This window comes from Lithobates pipiens, unplaced genomic scaffold, assembly GCF_037356315.1.
Source record: "Lithobates pipiens isolate NorthernLeopardFrog02 unplaced genomic scaffold, aLitPip1_a1.2 Scaffold_22, whole genome shotgun sequence".
NCBI lineage: Eukaryota > Metazoa > Chordata > Amphibia > Anura > Ranidae > Lithobates > Lithobates pipiens.
In genome coordinates, this window is record NW_027507784.1 from 172,166,084 (window position 1) to 172,189,694 (window position 23,611).

A 23,611-nucleotide genomic window follows, 5' to 3' on the forward strand; every position below is an offset into this window, starting at 1 on the left:
TAAGCACTTCTCGCTCCCTGACATGTCACATCTAGCATGTCATTTTGGGGGAGGGGTGTACCCTTTTTTTTATGGGACTTCCTGTCCCACTTCCTGCTTCCCATCTTCGGCCGCCTAGGCGACTCCTCCTCTCAACCTAGGTAGCCCCTCCTTGCCAAAAATCTTCTTGGACGCAACTCAGGTCCCAGAAGATCGACTGGCCAACAGGAGAGCGCAGGGTGACTTGCACATGCGCAGTGCACGGCCGGCCGTGAAGCCGTAAGCTGTCACGGCCAGGTGCCCTTAGTTATCATGGTGGCGCTGAGGAGAGGAGGGGGAGAGGAGCTAGCCTCCGAGTGGCCACATCACTGGACCATGGGGCAGGTAAGTGTTAGTTTAATAAAAGTCAGCAGCTAAGCTTTTTGTAGCTGCTGACTCAATAAGCTAAAAAAACGGTTGGAACTCCGCTTTAAATGTTCTTTAAGTCTAGGGGAGCCATGTTTACCTCACCACCACTTTTACTGACTCTGATGCGAGCACTCTGATCTGCAGGGTGTCTTATGGGGCAGTTATTAACGCTGCACTGTAAGTGAAGGAGTACAACCACAGTCAGGAAAGCCTTAGAGAGGAGGCTTTGCGTGACCAGATGATTTTTTAAAAGTACTAGAAATACTGGACTGGTGGTTTGCCTTGCTACTAATAGCATAAGAGGATTCTCACCTCTCCTTTAGTTTATTACTACCTTTGGCTACTTGACATATGCAATAATGTGTCTACAAGAGTTCACATGGCTACAGGGGAGAGGTGAAGGGCAAAGAGCCAGTTTCGAGACAACTATAGTGGTGCTTATTCAAGCAGCATTAAAACTTGGAATCTTGGAGTCTTTATACATATGGTTGAGACACACTTGTTACTTATCACTTATCACGTTACAACCACATCAAAGGTGTGGATCCCAATATTCCACCAAAATCATATATAGAAAGAAGGACATGCGATATCCAAACTGATGCAAAAATGATTTCTTCTTGATCAATACACCATCACAATATTAGCATTTTAGCGACTGTACAGTTTTGAGCAACCATGCCCTTCCTCAAGCCACACATCCACACATGGCTTGGGAAAGAGTATGGTTGCTTGAAATTTTACAGGTGCTAAAATGCTAATATTGTAATGGTGTATTGATCAAGAAGTAAATCATTTTTTGTATCAATTTGGATACTGCACTTTCTGCTTTCTTTTTATATATACTGTATATGCCTAGAACTCTGAATACGTGTCCACATTTTAAAGGATAAGTTCACTTTTCTGAACATGTTACATGTTTCACCCATATTTAGGGTGTAACATAATAGAAATGGCTAATGGTGCGCTGTTACTTTAAATAGTCCTTAGCCATTTCTATTACTTTATCCCTTAGTTAAAAAAGTTTCAAAAATCCAATAGATTTCGTTCCACTTCACAATCGTGTCCCACTTGTTGGTGATTCTTCACAAAAAATAAAAATGTTATATCTTTATGCTTGAAGCCTGAAATGTGGCAAAAGGTTGAAAAGTTCAAGGGGGCCGAATACTTTCGAAAGGCACTGTGTATATATATATATATATATATATATATATATATATATATATATATATATATATATACACGCACATTTTTTTTACTGGCAAAAAAAAATTGAATTTATTGTTTTCTTTTGTAAAAGTGAACTTATCCTTTACAAGTACCCAGGGGAGGGCTGGGCCAGGGGGCAGGGATGCAATTGCCCCCTGGGCTGCTCTGATATTCGGTGGCAAAGGCTGCTGTGTCGTCAGCTCAAAACCGCAACATGCACAGTTCTTGAGCTGGCCGAGTCCAGTACTGTGAGCCAGCGATGTCTTCATGTCAGGGCTGACAGTCTGTGTTACACAGCACAGCCCCGCCCAGCCCCTCCCTACTCCATACCATTGGCTGGCAGAGGCTGGACCTGCTCTCTGCTCAATCTGAGCAGTTGGCTTGAATCCAGTGAGGCTTCTGGGAGGCTGGGACCATCCAAGTAAGTGAGCTCCTCCTCTCTCCTCCTCTCTGCAGCCAAAGAGTTTTTTTCTAGCAGCCTGTGCCAGTACTTTGCCCTCCTAGGGCTAGGTGGTATGATGAGGGCTCTCACTGACATGCTGCAGTTTGGCTGCAGTGCTGGTGTACTGGCAGTCATCCTGCATGTTGTCCCTGGGACATAGGGGATGTCATTTTTACTGCATGTTCTGAAAGTGCACAAAACGTCCTGCATGCTGCATGTTTGGTGCACTTTCAGAACATGCAGCAACAATGAGTAACCTAAAAGAAGTCTGAGGGGGTGTGACACCCGCCAGTACACCCGCACTGCAGCCAAACCACAGCACACCAGTGTGAGCCTAAATGCTTGTATTCACTTGCAGCAGCCACTGCCACTCCTCTGAAAAGTGATCCATGCTCAGGTCACTTTTCAGAGGCATTTGACAGGCAGTGAATAGTTGATATCACATTTCATCCCTGCCTGCTTTAACCCCCCTAAATGCCAATCCCTGCAGGTAATAACAGTTCACTTTGAACTCCACCTTATTTCCATTACTCTCTGTAGGTATTAGATGTGGTCTCACCTTTTTGTTTGCACATCTAATACCAAAGGGTACTTTCACACTGGGGCGATGTGGGCGGTAGTGGTACAGTGCTGCTCGTTTTAGTGGCGCTTTATCATTGTTTTAGTGGTGCTAGCGGGGCACTTTTAACCCCCACTGGTGGCCAAAGAAAGTGTTAAAAACGGCCGTGTTGCATTCATTTCAATGGGCTGGGCACCTCTCCCAAACCGCCCCAATAATGCTGCTTGCTGGACTTTTCAGAATGTCCTTCAAGCGCACCACCCCAGTGGGAAACCTGGGGTGGCATAAGAAGCGCTTTACAGGTGCTATTTTTTAGCACTAAAACGCCTGTACAGCGCCTTCAGTGTTAAAGGACCCGAAAGAGAGTTCTGGAAATAAGGTGGAGTTCAAAGTGAATTTCTACACCTAAGTGGAGCCCCCCTTTCAGAAGATTTGAGGATATTATTAAACCCAGAGACTGGTGGACTTAGGCCACAATAGACAGATTGAAATTCTGCCGATTCAGCAGACATTTCAATCTATCTCTGTGCAGACTGGTTGTACAGAATTTGACTCCATTAACTGACAGTACAGCCAGCGTATCTTTATGTTTTTTAGCGATCAGTGCTGGCTGCTATAGCTGCCAGCAGTGATCACTGTATTCTGATGGCTTGGAAACTTTCACCTCAGAGCACACACCGACACACGGCTCTTACGGAAGCTTGGTAATTCAAGTTCTGGGCTTCCCTAACATTACAGCCCTGTGGGGCTGTGACCAAGTCTGGGCAAGAGCTGGGATATGACATTACTTACCTCATATCCCTGCCAATCGTAAACCTGCTCCACTGCAGCACCAGGCCCACAATGCCCTTAATCTGGCCTGTGCTCCGGCATGCTCCTGCATGTGCATTTCTTACTATCTGCAATTGAGACAGGAGGAACCTGCACCCTGGTGAATCTGGTGTTCATGCCGGGGAGACAGCAGGACTTGTGTGTTTAGCCTGCTGCACTCACTGTGACTCTCAGCTACTCTGCTTGCTTGGCTTGCCCAGTGGTGTGGTGCTCACTCACCAGAGAAGCTCCGGACTCCACAGGTAGTGCTTAGTGTGGTGGCAGTGACAGCACAGTCTTTAGTCTTCATCTTCCTGCAGTCTCATTGGTCTGTGTACTGGGTGTGGGGAAGGGGCCAGCTCTTTTACTCAGTCTCTCTGGGGGCAATCATGCAGTCTTTTTCTGAGAGACTGCTCCATTCTCTGAGAGACTGCTCCACTTCACACTGCCTGTACAGAGACTGACTGCTTCACAGTGCCTGCACAGAAAGTGACTGCTCTCTCTGTGGAGGCAGTGTGAAGCGGGGTCTCTCTGTGGAGGCAGTGTGAAGCGGGGTCTCTCTCTGTGGAGGCAGTGTGAAGCGGGGTCTCTCTCTGTGCAGGCAGTGTGAAGCGGGGTCTGTGCAGGCAGTGTGAAGTGGGGTCTCTCTCTGTGGAGGCAGTGTGAATCGGGGTCTCTCTCTGTGGAGGCAGTGTGAAGCGGGGTCTCTCTCTGTGGAGGCAGTGTGAAGCGGTCTCTCTCTGTGGAGGCAGTGTCAAGCAGTCTCTCTCTCTTTGGGGCAATGTGGAGCAGTCTCCCTCTTTCTCTGTATGGGGAATGTGGTGTAGATGGGTGGTGAGCAGGGCTGGACTGGGACAGATATTTGGCCCTGGACTTCATCCAGACCGGCCCACTTACATTTTCAGTGTCCCATCAGCACTCCCTTACATCAGAGTGTCCCATCACCAGCCCCCTTACAACAGAGTGTCCCATCAGCACCCCCTTACATCAGAGTGTCCCATCAGCAGCCCCCTTACATCAGAGTGTCCCATCAGAAGCCCCTTTACATCAGAGTGTCCCATCACCAGCCCCATTACATCAGAGTGTCCCATCACCAGCCCCATTACATCAGAGTGTCCCATCACCAGCCCCATTACATCAGAGTGTCCCATCACCAGCCCCCTTACATTAGAGTGGCCCACTGAGCCATCGGCCCACCGGGAAACTCCCGATAGTCCCAATGGCCAGTACATGCCTGGTGGTGAGCTGATTCAGTGGTTCAATGGGCCACTTTACTGGACTTGCCCCCCAGGCCTAAGGCTGCCAGCCCTCCCCTGCAAGTACCTAAACCCAAAAATTGTCCTGGAAACGTTAAACTGTGCATACGTCACAAACCTAATTACACCTTGGCAAAAAAGGAAATTTTCATTGTCTTTATTCAAAGGATACGCTTCCTTCGCAGATATGGTAATAGCATGACCTCAGGATCTGCATTTTTCTCAACAATCTACATAGAAAGAGAAAAAAAAAAATAATTAGCTTCTTCTGACTAAATTCAACAAAAGTGTATTTGGAGCAACAAAAATGAAAGCAGGTACTCATGTAAAAGGCTGCCTGAACTGTGCTGGCATTGCCCTCATCACAGCTATAGAGACCCCCCTTGAAAATGTTTAGAAAGGCACAAATCTCTATAGAAGTGTTTTCTACATTTAAAGAAAAGCAAAGGAAATTCTACTATTTCAATCATTTAACCAAAATCGTTAGAATTTAATAATAAAGAGTAGCAATCTAAAACATATAATACTGTACGTTGCAGCTTACCAATCATTTAACTTGGTGGCTGCATTCATTAGCAATTACCTGGTGATCTGACCAGTAACACACCTCATGTATTAGAGTGCCCCCGCTCTAGATGAATGAGCACAGGGGGCACATTTGAACAGTAGCAATGTCAGTCTGGGGGAGGGGAGTGTTGGATGTAAAAGTAGATTTAGATACACTAAGCAGACTGAAGCCACACTTTAGCTCTCACTGCAGTTACACAAGCACTAGTTTTTTTTTTCCCTTTTGGGATAAAAGGTTTTACATAAATAAAAGCAGTTCATTGTAAGCACCCCTGTCAGTGGTAAATGGTTTGTCTCAATGCTCTGATACATTTACAGGAGAGCTTGTTCTGTTAAAAAAACAACAGGCTTATTGGCTGGATTACCAGAAGAAAATAAAAGAAAGAAAACCTAAAAAAGAAAAAACGAATGCAGCTATCTCATGTAAGAATTGGTAAGCTACAATATAATAAATGTTTGCTTTCGAGTTCAATACTGCTTCAAATTGCATGAAAGATCCATGTAGTATGTGCAAATAAATGTGTAGGGCGCACCTGTTTGTGTCCAACTCTTTAGCTTGAGTAGGGGGATCATGATCAAGTCAGCAAAGTTATAATTTAAAGGTGCAATATTCATATTTGTATAACAGCCCTTTTGTGTCTTGATTTCTTTAAAGGGGAATTTCACTCTTCATTGTCTTTAGGGCAATGCGATTTGCAAAATACATTCAATAACTTAATGTGGTTGTAAACTTCAGTCATGAAATCTGAGCAAAGCACATATATCTGTAGTGTTTACTTATCTTTCCCCAAAGTTCTAACTTTGCTTTCTCTCAGGTGCTTTGTTCCTTTATTATCATCATGAATCATTTCTGGGAGGTTTTCCAGACACATGAGATAAATTTGTGTCAGGGGAGGGGGCTCAGAACGGAGCTTGTCTATTCACAACACAGTTCACCTGCTGTGTGGAGAGGAGTGTGCACTGTTCCTCCAATCAGCGCTCTCACAGTGTAACTGCAGCCTCTCCGCCCCCTCCTCGGTGCTCCTCACATTTGAAGAAAGATTTTAGCACTTTTCTGCCCTTTTGAAGGGATGTAGGTAACAGAGGGCTGCACTTTTTAGATTGTAAGCTCTAACGAGCAGGGCCCTCTGATTCCTCTTGTACCAAATTGTAATGTAACTGTAATGTCTGCCCTCATGTTGTAAAGTGCTGAGCAAACTGTTGGCGCTATATAAAACCTATATAATAATAATATAACCAAGTAACATGTGGTGGATGTAGGAGGATTTGTTTCATCTTTGTGTATCATCTGAGGAAGTTCACTTCACTGGGTACTTGAGAGGGTTTACATCCACTTTAAAATTAATTACACTACAATTATTGTATTATTTATGTATTTTATGTTTGCCTAAAGTTCAGCTTTGAACAAATTTTGTGCTTGTTTCAGTGTATGCATGGGATTGTGAATGTGCGCACAGATATAAAATTTGTTTTTCCTCCACAAGTTGCAGTGTCAGCTCAGGAATTTAATATGGAATCAGCCGAATGAAACTAAGACTGAAAATAGACTTGCAAATTCCGGCTATGCCAGTACTAACAAACCACATAGCAAAGTAGTATTATCCAAGGGTATCAGAAGGTGGCAGGTGAAGCACATTGTAATTGCCTGCAGAGGGGCTCTGTGCACAGAAAAGTTTAGCAGCAATGCTATTTCCAGATGGTAAGAACAGCGTCTGCAACCCGTGGCTGGTTTTGATACAGTAGTTCAGAATACATTCAGTGATCCCCCCAGCAGGCCCCATTACTACAGAGAATATAATGGAGAAGGTCATCAGTAAAGACAAGAAATCACAAGCACTGGCTGCACTGTGCATCTAGTCATCACATGTACAGTGGATATAACAAGTCTACACAGCCCTGTTAATATGTCAGGTTTCTGTGATGTAAAAAACGGAGACAAAGATAAATCATTTCAGAACTTTTTCCACCTTTAATGTGACCTATAAAATGTACAACTCAATTGAAAAACAAACTGAAATGTTTTAGGGAGGGGAAGTAATAAATGACTAAAATAATATGGTTGCATAAGCATGCACTCCCTCTTATAACTGTGGATGTAGCTGTGTTCAGAATTAAGCAAACACATTCAAACTGATGTTAAATAGGAGTCAGTAAAGACCTGCCATCATTTAAAGTGCCTCTGATTAACCCCAAATAAAGTTCAGCTATTCTAGTAGGTCTTTCCTGACATTTTCTTAGTCGCATCCTAAAGCCATGGTCCACAGAGAGCTTCCAAAGCATCAGAGAGATCTCATTGTGATAAGGTATCAGTCAGGAGAAGGGTACAAAATAATTCCCAAGGCATTAGATATACCATGGAACACAGTGAAGGCAGTCATCATCAGGTGAAGAAAATATGGCACAACGGTAATGTTACCAAGAACTGGACAACTGGACTCCAAAATTGATGAAAAGATGAGAAGAAAACTGGTAAGGGAGGCTGCCAAGAAGCCTACTGGAATATCTGGCAAGTACTGGCTGTGTAGAACATGTGACAACAATCTCCTGTATTCTTTATACGTCTGGATATGGGGTAGAGTGCCCTTTTCTTAAGAAAAACATCCAAGCCCGGCTAAATTTTGCAAAACACATCTGAAGTCTCCAAAAAGCATGTGGGGAAATGTGTTTTGGTCTGATGAAACCAAGGTTGAACTTTTTGGCCATAATTCCAAAAGATATGTTTGGCCCAAAAACAACACTGCACATTACCAAAAGAACACAATACCCACTGTGAATCATGGTGGTGGCAGCATCATGCTTTGGGGCTGTTTTTCTTCATCTGTAACAGGGGCCTTAGTCAAGGTAGAGGAAATTATGAACAGTTCCAAATACCAGTCAATTTTGGCACAAAACCTTTAGGCTTCTGCTAGAAAGCTGACCATGGAAAGGAACTTCATCTTTCAGCATGACAACGACCTAAAGCATATATCAAAATCAACAAAGGAATGGCTTCACCAGAAGAAGAGTAAAAAGTTTTGTAATGGCCCAGCCTGAGCACACAACCTGAACCCCATTGAAAATCTGTGGAGTGATCTGAAGAGGGCTGTGTACAGGAGATGCCCTCACAATCTGACAGATTTTTTGCAAAAAAGAATGGGCAAATTTTGCCAAGCCAAGATGTGCCATGCTGATACTCATACCCAAAAAGACTGAGGTGCTTCAACAAAGTATTAGTGTAAGGGTGTGCACACTTATACAACCATATTATTTTATTTTTTTATTTTTACTTCCCTCCACCTTAAAGATTTCATTTTTTTTTGTTCAACTGAGTTGTACAGTTTATAGGTCACATTAAAGGTGGAAAAAGTTCTGAAATTATTTATCTTTGTCTCATTTTTTTTACCTCACAGAAACCTGACATTTTAACAGGGGTGTGTAGACTTTTTATATCCACTGTACCTATGAGACCTATACATACAGTACCTCCCAACAGTCCCGGATTGGGCAGGAATTTCCCGCATTTCAATCGTTGTCCCGGTGTATAGGGACTTTGTCCCGCATTACTCCATTGCTGACAGCCTACCAGGATTGCCAACTGTATAGGATTGACAGTCTGGGTTTCACAACTTTTGCCCGGATTTCTGTCCACCTGAAACCCGGGCACAACATATCTCCGGTCCTGTCAGGTAAATCTGTCTATCCTTTAGAGCCAGCAATTCAGACCCTGTCGGTGGATTCCTCTCAGCTGCGCCTTTGTGTCCCTCTGCCTTCTCTTCTGCCGGGCGCCTGCCGCCCCCCACTGCTTGCATGATCTGCCCACATGATCTGCTTTGAAGTTATTGGCTGCTGGGACCGCTGGCATTCTAGCAACCAATGGCGCTTTTGCAGATATTCACACGTGGAGTTTTTACAGCCCTAGAGCCTGTGTTCTAGCAATGCCCCCTAACTCCGGCTCCCTCTCTGCAAGCAGAACATGGCGGCGGCCACCCTCTGATGCCAGCTGTGCTAAGACAGCCCAAAGGAGGCCAACGCGGTGTGTAGGCTGTGAAATCTCTTCCGATGTGCCTCCGCTACCATCCCACTGTCCCAGGGGCCACTGGCAAAACACCAGCTGCTACCGCCCAGTACACAAGATAAGGAGGGAAAGGAGGCTGCATAACATGAGAGGAGTACACAAGTTTGGGGAGGGTGGGGGCTGCACAAGGTTAGGGCAAGGGGACAAGGGGGGGATTGAGAAGCTGCAAAAGATGAAGGTGGTGGTTATCATGGGGTGCACGAGATGAGGGGGAAGCTGCACAAGGTCAGGAGGAGATGGAGAAACTGTGGGGGGGGGGGGAGCTGCAGGCGGAATGGGGAAGCTGTACTAGGAGAGTGGAGGGGGGCGCTGGGGGAGTTGCATAAGGGGGTGAATATGACACTTGTTTTCAGGGTCATTGTGGTAGATGCACAAGGTGAGTGAGATTGTGAAGTCCTGCCTGCCCCTGATCTGTCTCCACCCTTGGTTCAGGGAGAGCCTTAATCATCCCCCTCCCCTGCAGCTTTCCCTTTGGCTTTGCTCCTTCCTGTCCCGCAGTGGCTCTAAAGTTCTGCAATGGTGGCTCCAGTACCCGGGTGAAACCCTGGACCCAGAAAGCAGGGGGGCAACCAGCCCAAGTGAGTAGGCACTGAAAGCTAGGTGGGTCAAGAGGATGGTGAGCCTGGAGGCTGGTTGCTGAGCTACTGCTTCTCCTGGGACTTCTACTACTGACCCTCCACATCACTGTGCTCCACTGTGCTGGGGGGCTCCACCAGTCCATTCAATGTCCGCTAATTAGGACCCATCAAAAATGTCTGTATTACATGGCTCGCCTGTGTGCTTCCTTTGGCTCCTGAACCTTGCACTCTGTACAACACATTCCTGAACCTTGCACTCTGTACAACACACTCCTGACCCTTGCACCTTGTACATTACGCATTCATAAACCTGCACTATGTATGAAACGCACTCCTGAACCTTGTAGGCAACGCATTCCTGAACTTGCGTTACATGCGCCACAGATCACTTCTTCCCTCAAGTGTCCCTCATTCTGAAGTTCAAAACTTGGGAGGTATGCCTATGTTTGACTTGGATTCAACCTGTAGCTTATTAAAGCTGGTCATGCACAAACAAGGTGGATGGAGGAATCAGCAGCTGTCAGAAAACACTGATTGAGAAAGAAAGTTCTCATGTCTCAAAAATGTTTCAACATGTCCCTTTGACAGAAGTCAGTCAAGTGATCAACCTCTGTTGAGTGGGGATTGCCACACAATGATTGAAATTTAGCTGCCTGGTACCAGCTGAACTGGCCAAATTTTGATCAGTGACCAGCTTTATACATAACAGTTCTCAGTGATGATGTACTGTACTGAATCAAGTGTTCACCACTTGCCGACTGCTGCATGCCGATATATGTTGACACAATGGCAGCAGTGGGCAAATGGGCGTACCTGTACGTCCCCTTTAAGGGCCGGAGATAGCAGGCACGCAACCGCCGTGTACAGTGTGACCGTGCCGACAAACAAGGCATTTCCCCATTCTGGCTTGGGTCATGATAGAGATCACGGCTCCCTGTCATCGGGAGCGGTGATCGCTGTCATGTGGCTTGAAGCCCAATCCCCCAATGTTAGAATCACTCCCTAGGACACACTTAATTGCCCCTTCATTGCCCCCTAGTGGTTAACCCCTTCACTACCAGTGTCATTTACACAGTAATCAATGCATTTTTATAGCACTGATCGCTGGATAAATGACAGTGGTCCCAAAATAGTGTCAAAATTGTCCGATGTGTGCGCCATAATGTCACAGTCCCGATAAAAATCGCAGAACGCTGCCATTACTAATAAAGAAAAAAACTGAAAATAAAAATGCCATAAAACTCTCCCCTATTTGGTAGACTAACTTTTGTACAAACCAATCAATATATGCTTATTGCGATTTTTTTTACCAAAAATATGTAGAAGAATACATATTGGCCTAAAACTGAGGAAAAGAATATATTTTTTATATATTTTTGGGGGATATTTATATTTTATATAATAAATATTAATATTAATATTTGATATTTATATTTTAGAAAAAACTAAAAATAATACTTTTTTTAAAAATTGTCGCTCTTTTCTTGTTTATAGTGCAAAAAATAAAAAGGGCAGAAGTGATCAAATACCACCAAAAGAAAGCTCTATTTGTGGGAAAAAAATTTTATTTTGTTTGGGTGCAACGTCACACAACCGCACAATTGTCAGTTAAAGCGACGCAGTGCCGCATCGTGCTCTGGTCAGGAAGGGGGTAAAATCGTCTGGGGCTGAAGCGGTTAAAATAGTAACACTATGATCCTCATCTGCTTACAACCATCTCAAACACATTGGCTAAAGGCTGCCATACACAGCTCAGATTATGGCCAATTCATCTCATCATTCAATTGTCTTTTGTTGAAGGAGCTGGGTGGAAAATTGTCAACTGAACCACTTCACACGGGGGCAGCCGAACTTGCAGCGCGACTCTGTAAGGCGACCTGCACACGACTTCAGCAGCGGCTTGCAAAATTACTTCCGTATTCTGAAGTCGTCCCAAAAGTAGTACACAAACCTTTTTCTAAGTCGGAGCGACTTGAGTCGTTCCTATTAGAATGGTTCCATTGCACGGAACGGAACGCGATTTGTCAGGCGGCTAAGTCGCCTGACAAGTCGCCCCTGTGTGAACCGGGTCTTACTGTATCCAGTCAGATGAAGCCACAAGTATTTTGACAACCACATTGGCTAGCAATCAGAATACCGTAGCCAGCAGGGGAACTTTGTCTATCCATGCTGTCTAGTGTAGATGAACACATCTGTTATATTTCTTTCATGTAAAAGCATGAATGAAAGAAATCGAGTGTATGGCCGGCTTAAAGTTTATATTACCCCAACATAGTTCTGTTATACAGTATCTCACAAAAATGAGCACACCCTTCATATTTTTGTAAATATTTTATTATATCTTTTCATGTGACAACACTGAAGAAATGACACTTTGCTACAATGTAAAGTAGTGAGTGTACAGTTTGTATAACAGTGTAAATTTGCTGTCCTCTCAGAATAACTCAAACACACAGCCATTAATGTCTAAACCGCTGGCAAAAAAGTAAGTACACCCCTAAGTGAAAAATATCCAAATTGGGCCCAAAGTGGCAATATTTTGTGTGGCCACCATTATTTTCCAGCACTACCTTCACCCTCTTGGGCATGGAGTTCACCAGAGCTTCACAGGTTGCCACTGGAGTCCTCTTCCACTCCTCCATGACGACATCACAGAGCTGGTGGATATTGGAAACCTTGTGCTCCTCCACCCTCCTTTGAGGATGCCCCACAGATACTCAATAAGGTTTAGGTCTGGAGACATGTTTGGCCAGTCCATCACCTTTATTCTCAGCTTCTTTAGGAAGGCAGTGATCCTCTTGGAGATGTGTTTGGGTTTGTTATGTTGGAATATTGCCCTGCAGCCCAGTCTCCAAAGGGAGGGGATCATTCTCTGCTTCAGTATGTCACAGTATATGTTGACATTCATGGTTCCCTCAATGATCTGTTGCTCCCTAGTGCGCCCATGCATCTCCAGATCGTGACACTCCCACCACCATGCTTGACTGTAGGCACGACACACTTGTCTTTGTACTCCTCATCTGGTTTCCGCCACACACGCTTGACACCATCTTAACCAAATACCTTTAACTTGATCTCCTCAGACCACAGGACATGGTTCTAGTAATCCATGCCCTTAGTCTGCTTGTCTTCTGAAAACTGTTTGCAGGCTTTCTTGTGCATCATCTTTAGAAGAGGCTTCCTTCCGTGATGACAGCCATGCAGACCAATTTGATGCAGTGTGCGGAGTATGGTATGACCACTGAAAGGCTGAACCCTCACCCCTTCAACCTCTGCAGCAATGCTGCTAGCACTCATACGTCTATTTTCCCTTAGACAACCTCTGGATATGACGCTGAGCACATGCACTCAATCTCTTTGGTCGACCATGACGAGGCCTGTTCCAAGTGGAACCTGTCCTGTTAAACCGCTGCATGGTCTTGGCCACCATGCTGCAGCTCAGTTTCAGGGTCTGGGCAATCTTCTTATAGCCTATGCCATCTTTATCTAGAGCAACAATTCTTTTTTTCAGATCCTCAGAGTTTTTTGCCAAGAGGTAACATGTTAAACTTCAAGTGAGCAGTATGAGAGAGTGATAACACCAAAATTAACACATCTGCTCCCCATTCACACCTGAAACCTTGTAACACTAATGAGTCAAATGACACCGGGGAGGGAAAATGGCTAATTGTGCATTTTCACTTAGGGGTGTACTAAGTTTTGTTGCAGGCAGTTTAGACATTAAAGGCTGTGTGTTGAGTTATTCTGAGGGGACAGCAAATTTACATTGTTATACAAACTGTACACTCACAAATTTACATTGTAGCAAAGTGTAATTTCTTCAGTGTTGTCACATGAAAAGATATAATAAAATATTTAGAAAAATGTGAGGGGTGTACTCACTTTTGTGAGATACTGTATGTCTGTTGTACTATATACTTGTATTAGGAAGTATCCTGTTCTCTTTGCATTGCTTATTTTTGTAAAACACTTGTTGATCCTGCCAGTCCTCCTGCTTTTCCATTTTAAACTGACACGCTAGGTATGGATGCACAATCATCCCATCATGGTCAGTTTTCTTCTTTGCATTCTACTTGGGAGCTTTGCCTGCCTGTAATCCAATCCAAGACTTGTGCAGACAAGCTCTTCTCTGTACAGCTTTCACAGCTTTTATACCTAGTCTCTGCAAAGCGAGCAGAGACGGGCCTGTCACCCGCCGACTCAGTGGGGATGAACGGATCGATCCCTGCTGAGCAAGCGAAATCCGTATAACGGTTCCACATGTGTGAAAGGGGCCTGAGGCAGTTTTCAGGCGTTTTGGCGCAATTAATTTCAGGCACTTTACAGGTGCCATTTTAAAATGCCTGAAAACTGCCTCCCATGCTGCCCGGATGTGGAAGCCTGAATGCTTTCACACTGGGGCGGTGTGATTGTGGGACTTTAGAAAAAGTACTGCAAGCAGCATCTTTGGGGCTGCCTATTGAAATCAATGGGCAGCGCTTCTGCAGCACCTAAAAAGCGATTCAGAAGCACCACAACACGGGCGCGTTTAACCCCTTCTTTGGCCACTAGCGGAGATTAAAAGCTCGCCCCACTAGTGGCAGAAAAGAGCTACTTAAACAGCACTTTAGTGCTAACGCTCGGGCGGGCCCCAGTATGAAAGTAGCCCAAGCCTCTTATGCAGCTGAAAACAGAGGTCGTATGACCAGTTATTAAAAAGAAAAGAAAAACAAGAAAGAAAAACAAGGTATTTATATGCAAGAAAGCTGGCCAGAGGCTAGCCTGTATTCGTAGGAGGAGTCTGAGGGGTATATATCCCTTCTCCTCTGTCTAATCCTGCATCGACTTGTCATCAGGATTACAGCCAACACATGTAACTTTTGGGTTCACAGGGTGGCTGTGTCACTTCCGGTTTCTTTGCAGAGCGGCGGTCAGCTACAGGGGTCTCATGGAGGTTCCTCTCCTGCCTGCCCACCCACCCACTTTGCTCCTGGACCTGTCATTGGCAGAGAATCCTTACCAGGTTGTACACTCTGTGCCAAGCGTGTCAGTGGTGCTGTGTGCCCCCCCCCCATCCTTCCCTTCCTTTCCCCACTGAGCTCTGCTCTCTCTCCCTCGGGTTGGCTCTATTCTCCGGAGATGGACAGGTAACACATCTGATCCCCGCTCTAACATGGGAGACTGCCCATGCAACCCCACCTGGCAACATGCATGCGCAGCCCTCCACCTCCTCCCTGTGTCCGGACCATTCATCCCAGCTTACAGATGTAGTCCCAACATGGGCTGGAGGGGTGCTGGAGGAATGACCTCCAACTTCTCATCACGTCACTAGTCAGGCACGGGGCGAGGGCATAGCACAGCATGCCACCTGTCATCCTGACAAGACCCTCAGAGCTGGGAGAGCAAGCCAGCCGAGACTTGTTTGATAGTCCAGGTCCTTGCTGCTCTGTCTCCCAAAGGAAAAAAAAACAAAAAAGTTACCTCTCAGACTGAACAAAATTGTCTGATTTGTGGGACGGCCATCGAATGTCCATTGGGGATCTGGAACTCCTGTGTAGAGTTTTGCAGACCTGCCCCCTGGTAGGGCATGATAAATGGTGCAATGTTGTTTCACCACTGGGTTACCCTCAAAAGCAGTCCAGGCACTTCATTGGATCTTGGGTGCCTGCAAGGTGGTCAGGAGATAATTCATTTTGTTGATTTCCATTGCGTCGACACCATGGTTACCTCCCAGGGATCTGCAGCCTCTCTCAGGGTGTGTGCTGAGCCAACATCCCCTTGATGGCCCACAAAGTGGTAGGTCCGGGCAATAAATCATCATTATTCCAGGTTCCACTCTCGTCTCTAATCTCTTGATTGTGAGGTTGCCTGGAGAACTGGTCAGATACGTCAGACCATTCATTTTTTGTCCGATCCCTAGCCTGTTCCAAGGGAGGCTTACAGTCACTTGGGTATGCTGAATCATGCCATGAGAATTATTCTTCATGATGGAGTCTGGCCCCTTCCCCTGTTTCAGGACTCCGACTTGGTTGTCAAGTTACAAGCAAAAGTACGACCAAACTTAAATCATGTGGGACCAGTTTTCTGTGTGTCTGGCATGGTTTCTCCATGTTTATTCCACAACCATGAACAGGGCTCTTTGAGCATTTCAGTGGCTGCTGACTCAGTTGGTTTGCCCTCGGGGAACTTTTAGTCTGCCCTATTTTGCGCATATTTCATTTGTTATTTGCCCAATACTGTCAGTTACAGTCACATGGGGACCGGTTGGTCAGTTAGCTCAGTGTTACGGAGGGTTGGCAGTAGACAATTTTGTAATAAGTGGATCAGGGGGTTGGAAGATTCTAAGGTTCCTGACTCTGGCTTTCGATGCATATTGCCACAGTGCGTTGGCCTTATCTGCCAACATTATCAAGCATATCTATAAGGTGTCCAGCACTTCAGACCCCTGCAAACTCCTGTCAGTTCATCCAATTTTTGTGGCTCACCCTCTCAATCTTCCCCATACCAAGAATAGACAGACAGGCCAGGGGTTTATGGGATTTTTTTTTAAAGAAAAACAAGTTTATTTGTAAGAAAAACATGAACATGTCATGCATAACAATATAAGGATGCAAAGTTAACACAAACAGGTAAATCTTTCTGAATATCCATTACACAGTATGCTCTCTCTTGGCATATAGCATTCAGATGTGTTTTGCAGATTATATACCATCACCCTGCATCTGGGACTCTCTTGTTTATTTAACAATATGCAGTATGGCCTGGTTCTTGCATGTTGCTTGGGGCAGCTCTCGTCCCCCAGTTTACATTCAGGTGTATGAGCCTACTCAGTGCATCTATCTGGTGAGTCAAGCCACCTACCCCAGACCTTTTAGTATTTGGCCAGACAGCCTCTGTGTCGGTATATGACTTTTTTTATATGGTAGATTTAAATGTATTTCCCCAATCCAGGCCTGGATAGTGGGGGGGGGGGGGGGGGGGTCTGTCCTCATCCAGCATTTGGCCACTAGTTTCCTTGTGCTGAAAAGGGTTTCGTACAAGAAGGTGGCTAGGATTTTGTCAATTGTGATGCCTGGGCGTAACCCCAGTAAACAGGATTTAGGGTCCAGTTGTAAGGGTGAGCCCATGTGGTCATGTAGAAATGGTATAATTTGTGCCCAGTAACTCTGGATATCTGGGCATGTCCAAAATAAATGATAGAATGTGCATGGGTGGCATGCACACCTTGGACACTGTGGGTTCTGGTTTGGGTGGTGCTTGCCGATTCTTACCGATGTATAACTTATGTATAATATATAATTGAGTCAGACACTCAGAGAGTCTGGGGGATTCCTTCTTAGTGTTTTCTAAAATCTCAATCTCAATCCCAATCTGTTTCTTCCATGGGGCCTACATCCTCCTCCCACCTAGCCCTGACCGTGTCTACAATCTGTGATATTGAACGGGTTCTTAATATATTATAAAAAGTGGATATCAGTTTAGATGGATCTGCGCCTATGATTACCTCTACCATGGATAGGGTTTGCGGGTTTGGAAAGCCATCTGCGGACTGGGTTTGGCGGGTGTGCCTTATCTGCATATATCTAAATAACATGTGTGGAGGTAGCTAAAACTCGTCCTGCAGTGATGGGACGTTTCATACTCCAAGTGGGGCAATTACCTGGTGTAGAAATAGTATTCCCTTAGATGTCCAACTGTCGGCATTCGGGATTGCCGACAGTTCCCTAAGTCGGGAATCATGCCCCAGGGATGTGTGAGTGAAAGAAGTCAGAGCCGGTCAATTTAAACGCGATCTTTCATATGCGCCTGTGGTGAGATAGTAGGGAATTTCGGCTGGGTTCATGAGAATTTTACAGAGCTACTCAAATGGCATCCGTTTTGAAGTGTTCAATCCCCTCTGCAATTTTTTCATAGGAGCTCCTAGGGTCAGCCCTTGCTCACTTGCCCCCCATGTATCCTCTCACTACAAGCAGCTCATTCTCATGTCTGTGTTTTTCTCAAAAATGAGGCTTAATCCAAGTAATTTACGGGGACATTTATTTGGGTTCTGGGCAGTTTCGCAGGTTACAAACAGGGGGTCCCTTGCTATCATCAACTCATGTGACACTTGTATTCCTCCTTTTATAGCCGATACATACCAGAGCCGTATACTGAAGCCATCTGGGCATTCGCTACTCTACTAGACAGATTGTTACCTACCCTTCATCAAGCTTTCTTATCACACCTACTTTCGTGTCTTTTTACCCTCTTTTAGGCGTACTGACCAGCTAGGCCAAGGCACACCTCAGGTCTTGGTAGTTAGGGTATCGCATTTCCAAGTGAAGACTCTGACTACAAGTAAGAAGGCTGGCCAGAGCTCGTCTTCAGGGTTCCCACCAGTGGTGGCCCGTGCACTGGGGTGCATGGGCGCCACCCCCCCATTCAATAATGCACCTGGCCCCTTTCAGAAAGCCGGACACATGGATTCCTATGGCTGAGGCTCTAATAGGCTTCAAAATATGGTGGGCTTGGGAAGCAGAGAGTGTGCCCTGATCCCACCCAATTGTGTGACAATAGCAAATAAATTTTCACTATTTTCACACTAACTTTCCTCCCCGCCAATCAGGAAGCAGGGAGTCAGACCTGTTTCCTGACTGGCCAAAGCCTATTGAATGCCTGGCACTTAGGGAAAGGAGCAGAGGAGACACACGCTGGAGCAGAGGTAAGTGTAAGTGTCAGCTAGGCCAAGACACACCTCAGGTCTTGGTAGTTAGGGTATCGCATTTCCAAGTGAAGATTCTGACTACAAATACACTGTACATACACAATTTTTTGGCTTGCATTTCTATTGTATACTGAATGGGTTCACATAAAGGTAAAGGTTCACATATACTTTTACAATCAGTCAGGGCAAAGTGCAACTGTGAAGTGTGCAGTACAGTAATGTTTTGCTAAAATAATTCACATTATTGTGGTCAGAATTGCAGTACCTGATTGATCATCAGTGTTTATTAGTTAATACATTTTTTTACTTTTATATTGAAAAGCCTGTTGGGGCTCATTTGCACAGATTACGTTTATGAAGCTGAAGCTGCCTGGAGGTAGGCAAGCAGCTCATATTTCTCAATGGTAGGGCCATCTTTAATATTGATTGGACCCTGGGCAAAAACATTTTTGCTTTGAGACATACAATAAAAAGCAGCTAGACTCAAAATCTGTTTACTGAATCAGATCAGACAGCGATTGTGATTGGTTGCCAGAGGTTACAGTGTATGATTACCACTCAATGACTGGTTGCTAGAGGTTACCGCACATAATTTCTGCTTGTTGATTGGTTGCTAGAGATTACTTTACATCAATACTGCTCACTGATTGGTTGTTATAGGTTACTGCACATCATTACTGTTTACTGATTGGTTGCTAGAGGTTACAACACATCATCTCCTCATTGCCTGCACACTATGGATTGAGGAGGTGAGGGGGCCCATTAATAGACAGAAAACTCCTAGGGATCCTAGGACTCCTGGGATCAGTATCAATGCTGGGGGGGTGGGATCAATGGCAATGCTGATTTTTTTTTATATAAAGAGGAGTTTCAACACTGGCCACCAATGCAGTAGGGGTTTACACTGCCCACTAATGTAATAGAAGCATTCACAGTAACCACCAATGTAAGGAGGGATTTACACTGACCACTAATGTAATAGGGGTTTACACTGGCCACCAAAATGTAATAGGGATTTACACTGACCACCAATGTAAGGGGGACATTAACATTGGCCACTAGTGTGAATGAAAGGATTCTACACAAGCACCAATGTAATGAGAAGATTTACACTGACCACCAGTGTAACTGAGACATTTAGCCTGCGTTCACATTTGTGTGTGTTGGGAAAGCATGCAAAATCTCTTTCCTGACACCACAGAAACAAGCTGCTCTTTAGAAGATACACAGCAGTGCCATTAATTGTTAAAGACACCCTCATGCATCTGCTGACATGTGTTTTGGCACCGTGTGATTTTGGAAAAGGGTTTGGGAGTTTCTTCTGCATTTGTAGCGCATAGAACAGCCCATTGAAATGAATGGTCTGCCCTACACGTGACCTACGTCTTTACCCTATCGGTACACGCTTGCATCCTTAAACCCATGCTAACCTCTGCATCCCAAACCTCCCCCATCCTCTTCACTCCCCCTCCCCTAACCCCAACTGCTTCCTCTGCTCATCTTGGCATCCACCTTAATTATCTCCATACATCCCCTCCTTGCTCACCTGTGTACCCCAAACTGTAATTTGTTCTCAGCCCACCTCTGCACACCCCACACTACCTTCCCCCACTAATTTTCTTATGTTTGCAGAACAGGTTGATGTTAGGCTTAATGACCACAGTTGTAGGCAGGACTTTCAAGCATGCCCCTTTACCTCCCCAGTGGGCAGCATTCAGTATAGGTGATGGGGGATATAACTTCAGGGGGGCATGATATACATATGAATACTGCCTCTATTTACATATGAATCCTGCCGGTCTGCTGCTATTTACATATGAATGCTGTCACTATTTAAATATCTATGTCGGTATTTACATGTAAACACAGGGTCTACAGGTGAGTCATCTGTACACAATAGGACAGAGCTGGGCAGCATTAATAACAGAACTTCACACTGAGATATCATGACACAGCACGGGACTAAAACCTCAAGGGACACAGGAATTTGAACTGGGATAGCTGCCAAGTATGAGGCAGCTGCTTTGGGCCCCACAACAATGACAGGGCCCAGGGCAGCTGCCCCTTTTGCCCTGCCTTAAAAATGGCCCTGCTCAATGGGGATGGAAAAGCAGTACGTCCAATAGTCACAATGTGACAGGCATGATGTCCTGAACACAGACAAGTGTGTATACCTTCCTAATGTGGGTATACCCACATAAGGATATGCGACTGTGTCTGAACAGCCACTGCATCTTCATACAGAAACATGGGCTGCCTGCACATACTGTAGCTCCAGTCACATAAATAAGGCTTAGTGTTTTAGGCTGGGTTCACACTGGAACTCGCAGCTCCTCACAGCAGGAGTCCAGTGCGTCTCTGTTCACCGATTCAGATCCGATTTCAGCCTGAATTTTTGGCTGAATTCAGACCTAAAACGGACCAAAAGACGCACAGGGCTCCTGCTCAATTCGCACCGGAGCCGCTGCGGATATGTGTGAACCAGCATCCAATTTGCATAAGTGTGAACCCAGCCTCATGTATGATTTGTATACATGGGTAACACTAGCTTGCATTAAAGATCCTTCAAAGTTGATTAAAATTGCTTTTGCAAGCATACTGACATGAAAGAAAGTAAAGAAATCCCATGTACAGTATACAATCCATTTTCAATGTGCTGTAGCTCACAAAAGTGTACACAAATCCATAGCAGCCAATCAGAAGTAGCTTCTGCTGACTTCATGTCTTGGATTGTACAGGAACAGAACATAATTTCTTCTTGCATGATGATTATTATTAAATAGTTACAAAGTTAATCTGGTTGAAAAAAGACACACGTTCATCCAGTTCAACCCACAGGAAAAAACAAAACACACACAATTCAAAAACTTCCATATACGCAATCCGACAATTGATCCAGAGGAAGGCAAAAACGGTGAATGGAGATGCACTGAACCCCTGCTGTGAGCCAGAGTGTGCTTCTGTGTGAACCCAGCCTAAGCCTGGGTTCACATTGGAGTGATTTGTCATGCGATTTTAGAGATCGCAGCCTATTGGAGGCAATGACACTGTTCCAATCGGTGTGACACTGATTTTGGGGCGCCACGCCGCACAGATTTGCAAAAGTAGTTCCTGCATTACTTTTGCTGATTTTAGGTGTGAATTCAATAGATACCTGTGCATGAAGCCACACAGAAGTCTATCAAGTAGCACCTGAAATTGCGCTGAACCAGGGCTAAAGGATAAGTTCACCCTTGGGAACATGTTCCACTCGTTTTTAGGGTGGAACGTGTAACATTTTCTGACTCCTGAGGCCACTGCTGGATCTAGTGACAGCAAGTTGGGGGTGGGGGGGATCTTCTCCCCCTGCTCGCTGTCACGGATTTAAAAAAAAAATTCTGTGAATGAAAAACTACAAGTACTGACAGCCATTGTAACTGTCAGCTTGTAGTTCTCAATGCACTACTATGGCACTGTTGAAGTGACACTAAAGGTTCAATTTAAAAAAAAAAAATAACAAACATGTCATACTTACCTCCACTGTGCAGCTTGTTTTGCACAGAGTGGCCCCGAATGGCGTTTTCTGGGGTCCCCCCGGTGGCTCTCCTAGCTGCTCCCCCTCTCCGATAACCCCCTGGGAGAAGCACTCGGCCAGGGAGGTTACCTTGTGGGCGTGCTCCTGAGTCCTGCTTTCTGGCGTCCATAGCCGCCAAGGTGCAGGACTCGGCCTCGCCCCCCAGCGTACGCGTCATTGGATTTGATTGCCAGCAGTGCAAGCCAAAGCCTGCGCTGCTATCAATCTATCCAATGAAGAGCCGAGAAGTCCAGGCAATGATCGAGCGTGGGACTTTTGAGGGCTCAAGTAAGCAAACCGGGGGGCTGGGGGGGGCGGTAATCATTAGATGTTTTTTCACCTGAAAAAAACATGAACCTTTACAACCCCTTTGAGCTCTCTGGTAGTTATTTGTCTTTTCTTGTCAGTGTGTATCTGCCTGGCCATACGAGGTACGAGCAGACAAATACTGACTGCTACTGACAAGTCTGCAGGAGTCATGCATGGCACCTGTGATCGCCTGCGCAATGCTTTCCAGTACCTATTAAAAAAAATAATTAATGCACTCTTTTTAAATCTGAAAAAAAAGGTGAAATTATCCTTTAAGACCTTTTTTTTTATACCAGGCCTCTATTTTGCTATATGATATTAGTTATGACCTTCAAAAGAGTAACAAAAGTAGAGAAAACACATCATATGCATTAAGGTAAAAAAAACACCTGGCAGTCACTGGTTCCCCAGCCCCCCTGTTTTACTTACCTGAGCCCCTTCATCTATTCGGCGGGGACGGGCTGTCCCTCTCTCCATGGGGTCCTGGCTCTTGATTGGATAGATTGATAGCAGTGCAGCCTTTGGCTCCCGCTGCTGTCAATCAAATCCAATGATGCAGGTGACGGGGACGGGGCTGAGTCCGGAGTGTCTGTGGACGCAAATGCTGGACTCAGGAGTGTGCCCGCAAGGTAACCCTCTCGGGAGAGCAGTTCCCAAGAGAGGATGTGCGGGGCCACTATGTGCAAAACGAGCTGCACAGTGGAGGTAAGGATGATATGTTTGTTATTTTAAAAAAAAACAAAAAACGATCCTTTACAATCACTTTAATCACTTTACAATGCTCTTTAACATCACGTCATGCTTTATTCTTTCTTGGTAACGGCATATTTAACATCAGCTCATATTCATATTGTACTGCTATTGCCTTTGCAGGGATAAAAAAAGCCTCATCCCCCGCCTCATTCCTGTCTCTGATCATAACAGGCAATGGGATCTGTGTGAGCACAGCTGTGATTCTACAGTCCTAACCCCGTCTGAAAATATGTGCACACTTCTAAACTACTCACAGACTATCGGAGCTGGTAGTAAAGGCTTGCAATCAATGTCTTACCTTCTTTCCATTCACAAAAAACAGCAACTCACTGGAATTAGTTGGACTTGTCATGTTTAGTGTTCGTTGTAAGTGTGCGTGTTTGTGTGTAGCTTGACAAATAGTTTCAGGAACTGAGCCAACATAAGAAAAGAATCCTCCTCCGTGTTTCCA

The 23,611-nt window shown here is 45.2% G+C and overlaps 1 protein-coding gene across 1 annotated transcript in view; it reads right to left on the reverse strand.

The window, feature by feature from the left end:
* LOC143924365 (aldehyde oxidase-like) overlaps positions 1-23,611 on the reverse strand; it is a 191,887-nt gene extending 168,276 nt beyond the window's left edge. Inside the window, exons 1-2 of the mRNA XM_077448645.1 lie at positions 23,459-23,611; positions 4,836-4,893 (exon numbers count right to left, since the gene is read on the reverse strand). Coding sequence (XP_077304771.1) covers positions 4,836-4,893; positions 23,459-23,512 — 112 coding nt within the window. The 5' untranslated portion in view covers positions 23,513-23,611. The remainder of the gene's footprint in view (positions 1-4,835; positions 4,894-23,458) is intronic.